Here is a 5,644-nt window from a genome sequence, read left to right as displayed (position 1 = left end):
AGTTCTGGATCAGTAAGCGTGCGCCACCCAGCCCTGATAAACACACTGTGTTTAGACAATCCCTGAACCCTACATAGACGCTTTGCAGCACTTCACATGAGGCCAGAACTTTAGTTGTGTGGTTTAACTTCCACATCCATTCTGTAAAAACAGACGGATTTAGGATAATGTCAAACATGTTATTCACACACAAAATACTCTTCATATTCATCATACCTCTTGGATTTAGAGAGCCTAAATCTATTTTGTGTTTTTTAACAAAGTTAAGAAATCTCACACAATTGTGAAATTAAACCAACAGAAGAGCCATGAAGTGAAGGAGAAAACTCTACATTCAAGTGTTGAGTTGCAAAAACTTTTAAAATACTGCCCTCTACAGAATCTATTCCTCGTTTACACATAATTTAGGTCAGACCAGACAATAAGATTACATATTTAAGTGTACATCTGTGCCACTAAAGTGAACCGAAACTAATGATTATCAACTAACATTACAATTAATTTTGTATTTATGGTACTGAGGTCTGGCAATGTAGAACTATACAGTGCAGCCCTGTCCAATTTAAAGAGCATCAAAGGGGCAAAAGTAGCTTACAGATAGAAAATCGAAGGTCACTTCATAATGGGAACCCCCAACAAGCATGGCAAGGCATTCAACACCTCACAAATTACAAAGGCAACAAGTCTCCGATCATCAGCAGCAACGACGGCTTACTAGCAGAGGAACTTAACCACTTCTACCGTTTTGAAGTCAACATGGCTGTACTGCTACCATCCACTGTTAGACTAGCACCCTTAATCAGCACAAATGAGGTTAGAAAAGTGCTCTGCAGTGTCAATCCCAGGTAGGCTGCCGGTCCTGATGGCATTCCAGGGAGAGCTCTCAGAGACTGTGCGGATCAACTAGCAGAGGTATTTTGCAACATCTTTAACCTCTCTCCGTCTACACGCTCTGTCCCTTACTGCCTCAAGTCTGTCACTATTGTGCCTATCCCAAAGAAAACAGCTATCAGCAGCATCAATGACTACAGATCAGTGGCTCTACTTCCACTGTGATGAAGTGTTTTGAGAGGTTGGTACTAAGGCACATTAAATCATTACTTCCTCGTGCCCTAGACAACCCCCATTTTGCATACAGAGCCAACAGATCGACAGATGATGCCATCACCACAGCTCTCCACACTGTCCATTTGTAGCAGCCGGGAACATATGTAAGGATGCTGATTGTGGACTTCAGTTCTGCATTCAACACCATCATCCCTAGCAGAATGGTCAAATCAAACTGCTTAACCTTGGTGTGAATGATCACATATGTTTCTGGATCAAGGACTTTCTAACACACCGCACACATACTGTCAGGCTGGGAAACCATCACTCCTCCACCCTGACACTCAGCACTGGAGCCCCACAGGGTTGTGTGCTTAGTCCACTGCTCTACTCGCGCTACACCCACAACTGCACTCCAGCGCATAACTCAAGTGCAATAATCAAATTTGAAGACGACACCACTGTGGTGAGGCTGATATCACACGGTGATGAGTCTGCCTACAGAGAGGAGGTTGCTAAACTCTCAGAATGGTGCATCAGTAACAACCGGCACTCAACGCCTCCAAGACAAAGGAGCTCATCATTAATTTCAGGACACAACACCTTTCACACCACAACATCCATTGCTGGTTGTTACTCTCATCTATATATGTGAAGGTATAGATACTCATGAATGTCCATTTACCTACCCTGTATTATATCTCATCGGACTACAGTTGTTTGCCTACTGTTGTATTTTGTAAATATGTGTAAAGAGAGAGATTAAATTCTGTTGTACAGCTGTACAATGACAATAAAACCATTCTATTCTATTTTATTCTATGATCAAAGGCCTGCAAAATCATGCAGCATTACAACACAGTATAGCAGCTTCAAACTGTTTATTAACAGTCCTGATTCACACCATTGCAAATCCAGAAACATCCCACACACACTTTAAGCAAAAGAGTTGTAGATGCAGACATTCACACTTCAGCATCTGTTGCTGTAAACAACTGAGCAAAACATATTGAATTCTAGAGGATTAGTCTTGGTTAGTCAAGGGTCAAAAAGCAAAAAATAAGCAAAATTCATGAGGATTTAGAAATGACTACAAGTAAAAGTCATAAAAATAAGAGAAAATGTTGGAAGACATTTTTCAAAAAGACATCAACTGCATCACAGAAATGGACAAAATCTTTCACATATGCCTGTGTTTTATGTACCAGTTGCAAAATTATTTTAACTGAATGTGGAAGTTAAATTGAAAGGAACTCCCTGCCAGCACAATTTCTTAAGTGTAAAACTAAAAGATAATCTACACGCACATATACAGTATTAAACAGGTGTTAATTCTGACTTTTTACTTGTTCAAAACCGCAACAATGAAAACGAAAATCAAACAGTATAAAGTCAAACTCAGAGGAAGAACCTGTTAAAACAATAGTAAATAGAATAGACTAGACTATTCCAGCTTTATAAAACAAGCATTCAAAAAGCTGAACTAATAAAATATTCACAAATTAAGCACAAAACCTTTCAAATTCCCAAATGCTGCATTTGCAACTGAACTGCAGAGTCACAGTGATGTTGTTGTTAGATCTTGGTTAATTGCTCCGTAGACATATGGGGAATATTGCAACTGTAATTTAAGAAATTCTTTAAAGATCCTATTATTTTTTAACACACATAATCCGGAGATTCTGCATAGAAAGGAGTGTAATAATAAAAACTAGACATGTGAGATGGGAAAAACACACACAAACCAGCGCCAGAAGTGAGAAAGAAGCTAACCACATCAGTTTTTCAGTCGGAAGTGACTGAATGTTTGAGAGGGAGCTATGATGTCACATGTGACATCATGAAGCTCAAAGAGAAATGCCATGGCAGCACATGTAGGCATTGCCATAGCGATGTGGTTCGTGTGATAGTTCTGTGCACAGTAATAGAAGCAGTTCCACTCCAGGTCCTCTAGGTGTCCTCCTCAGTCACCCCCACTCCTCTTCTCCTAAGAGCATCAGCTCCGTCCATTCGCTGCCACTCTTCAGCCTTATCTCCATATTCATCTTCATCATCCTCTTCCTCTCCATCTGCTTCCTGCTCATCTTCTGACTGCTGCAGACGGACCTGCCCAGTAGGATGTTTCCCTGCACAAACACAATTACACATTATTTACTTGCTGTTTTATAGACGAACTCTGGTTTAATACATGGTATTACACAGGTAGGTTCACACTTACTGTGGTAATAATCTGGTGAAAACCGCCGTGACGGGAACACAAAATCTGCTACAAAAACCAGCACCTGAGACAATACAAAGATGAGATTGGTCCAAGATTATGCCTCTGCTCTACAAATACAAAAACTGGGGCAAACAGTACACTGGATTTAGCTATTTTTAATTTAAAAACTGGATTAAGGACATTTAAAAGGGACGTTTCTCTACTAAACTGCCATCTTGGGTTTTTTCACTAAGCTTGTCACAATCCATTCTAGAATTACTTTCTCAAGCAAGATACATGCAAAGCTACCTTATAAGTTACTTACTTTGTAAGTGTACCTATGAAGCTTTACATTTTTGTCTAATTAGGCAGCTCATACTCACCAATCCAAGGGCCAACCCTGAGAAAAGTGTTGCCAGAGCAAATATTCCATATGAACCCCAAACTGGGACCCCTAGTTGCTCCGTTAAGTAATTATGGCAATGCTGAAACACAATAGTAATACTTTTGTGTCATAAAAACAGAATAACAGCATAAGAACTGTATACACACAACTTCTGCAAAAACTGTCAAAGTGCATATACTGTTGAAATAAAATAAAATAGCAGGTGTGAAGCAAAACAGAAACCAACACTCACCCTGATAAACATGGATAACTTGAAAAGGGCCGACATTGCATTCATCCTGAAAAAAAATTAAATAGTAAGTCCCAGAAGCATTGTAACAGTCTGAAACAGAATAATAATATATAATGTAATAATACACGAGTTTAAATTGTATGCAAACCCAAATCCGATCCCCCATTTCTGGTGTTAGACCACTCTGATGTCACACAAAACTTGATCCGAAACAAGTCTAATCTACAGTTTAAAACCAACAGCACCATGCACACACAGAACTTACATTAAGGATGAGGGACCAAACCAGGAGGAGACCGGCTCTATGCTCTGCCATTTCTTCTCATCAAGGAAGCTCAGGAAGTCATCTTTAGATCGGGCTCCCTGATATCGCCGAAACACGCCATCCTTACAGCTGAAAAGCACATGCACGCACACAGGACCCCCATGAACTGGAAGTGAAACTAAACCACTTCAAAGGTAGTTAAAAAGTACAGGAAATGCTTTTTTGCCGTCATCTCGCTGTTAACCGTAGATGAGCCATATAATTGCAAGTTTAAGACTGATGCTTAAATTGCATTATCTGCATGCACGCAAGACAACATCCAGTCTAGAGAATAAATGCAATATCTGTGAATAGACTGAAACTCACTGATAAATAGTTGGAAGAGCTGTGATGATAAACCTCCCGCTCAAACCTGCAGCACAGAAAACCAGTCAAACATGGGACGCAGAAGGACAACCAATCAAGTGAGCAGAAAACAATCTAGAAGAGGATGCAGGCAAATAACCACATAAGTTACCTGGTTGCTCAGTGACGTCAACTTTGGCAATGTTCACTCCGATATCTTCACCCCATTCTGCAAACTCATTCCACGCGGGCTGCAGCTGCTGGCAGGCTGGGCACCATGGAGCAAAACTGCACGAGATAAACAAACCGCTTAATCCAATAACGCACCGGTAAAATCCAATCCACAAACACTGAGGTTTATATCGGATCTATTTAACCACAGTCCTCTTGTTGTTGACAAGCTGTAGATAGCAAGTGTCCGGATAGTTCATCTAAAATATTTATAGCAGTACATTGACTTCAAGACCACAGAACTTCCGCTAACCGACCCCAATAACATTTACACTGCCATACGCATTAAATTAATACAATATGGTTAGATACTCATTCAAATTCATGACGTTTTCATGCACACATAAACCAACACACATACTTTCGCAGAACTTAAAAGCATAACTCACAACTCGATCATCCATTCCCCCGTAAGGATTTCCTCCCAGTTTCCATCTGTGATCACTCTTAAATTGGCCGATTTGGCCGTTGCGGGCTGGAGCATCACATGTGAGGCTATAAGCGCAAAAAACACACACACACCGGCTGTCATCTTTCTGCCTCTGTGTGTGTATGTGCACGCCATGTTTCAGCAGCCACTGCCTCCCTTCCGCTTCCGCCTCCACTCTCAAACACGTGACTCTGATTGGCGGTACCGCGCCAATGACGTTTTTACGCCCATAAAATGATTAAAACTGCACAGTATGGTTTAAAAACGTTATTTCACCCGTGTCCGATTGATTGATAGATTTGACTATGTATGCGTTTTGCCGCTTTGTGTGTGTATTTACGAAACATAAAATACGTAAAAATACTTCCGTAGTCATATTTGAATATAAAATGACTTTACATTTTATATAACATCCACTTCCAATTTTATGTAACCACTATGACTTATATGTGTCGGTCAATTTTGAAAGTGCCAGAATTTTTTTTTTT

General features: G+C 40.3%; 1 protein-coding gene across 1 annotated transcript; it reads right to left on the bottom strand.

The window, feature by feature from the left end:
* Window positions 1–1,913: 1,913 nt before the first annotated feature.
* tmx1 (thioredoxin-related transmembrane protein 1) lies at window positions 1,914–5,343 on the bottom strand. Its single transcript, XM_057341808.1, has 8 exons — window positions 5,116–5,343; window positions 4,668–4,783; window positions 4,517–4,562; window positions 4,151–4,279; window positions 3,886–3,931; window positions 3,631–3,732; window positions 3,266–3,329; window positions 1,914–3,173 (listed from the first exon to the last, which is right to left on the bottom strand). Exons 1-8 carry the CDS (start codon window positions 5,289–5,291, stop codon window positions 2,998–3,000), a joined length of 855 nt encoding a protein of 284 aa, XP_057197791.1. The 5' UTR covers window positions 5,292–5,343; the 3' UTR covers window positions 1,914–2,997.
* Window positions 5,344–5,644: the final 301 nt, after the last annotated feature.

Source organism: Triplophysa rosa, linkage group LG9 (assembly GCF_024868665.1).
Source record: "Triplophysa rosa linkage group LG9, Trosa_1v2, whole genome shotgun sequence".
In the NCBI taxonomy this organism is placed as follows: domain Eukaryota; kingdom Metazoa; phylum Chordata; class Actinopteri; order Cypriniformes; family Nemacheilidae; genus Triplophysa; species Triplophysa rosa.
Note: the sequence above shows the minus strand (reverse complement) of the source record. Positions and strands in the feature narration are given on the sequence as shown.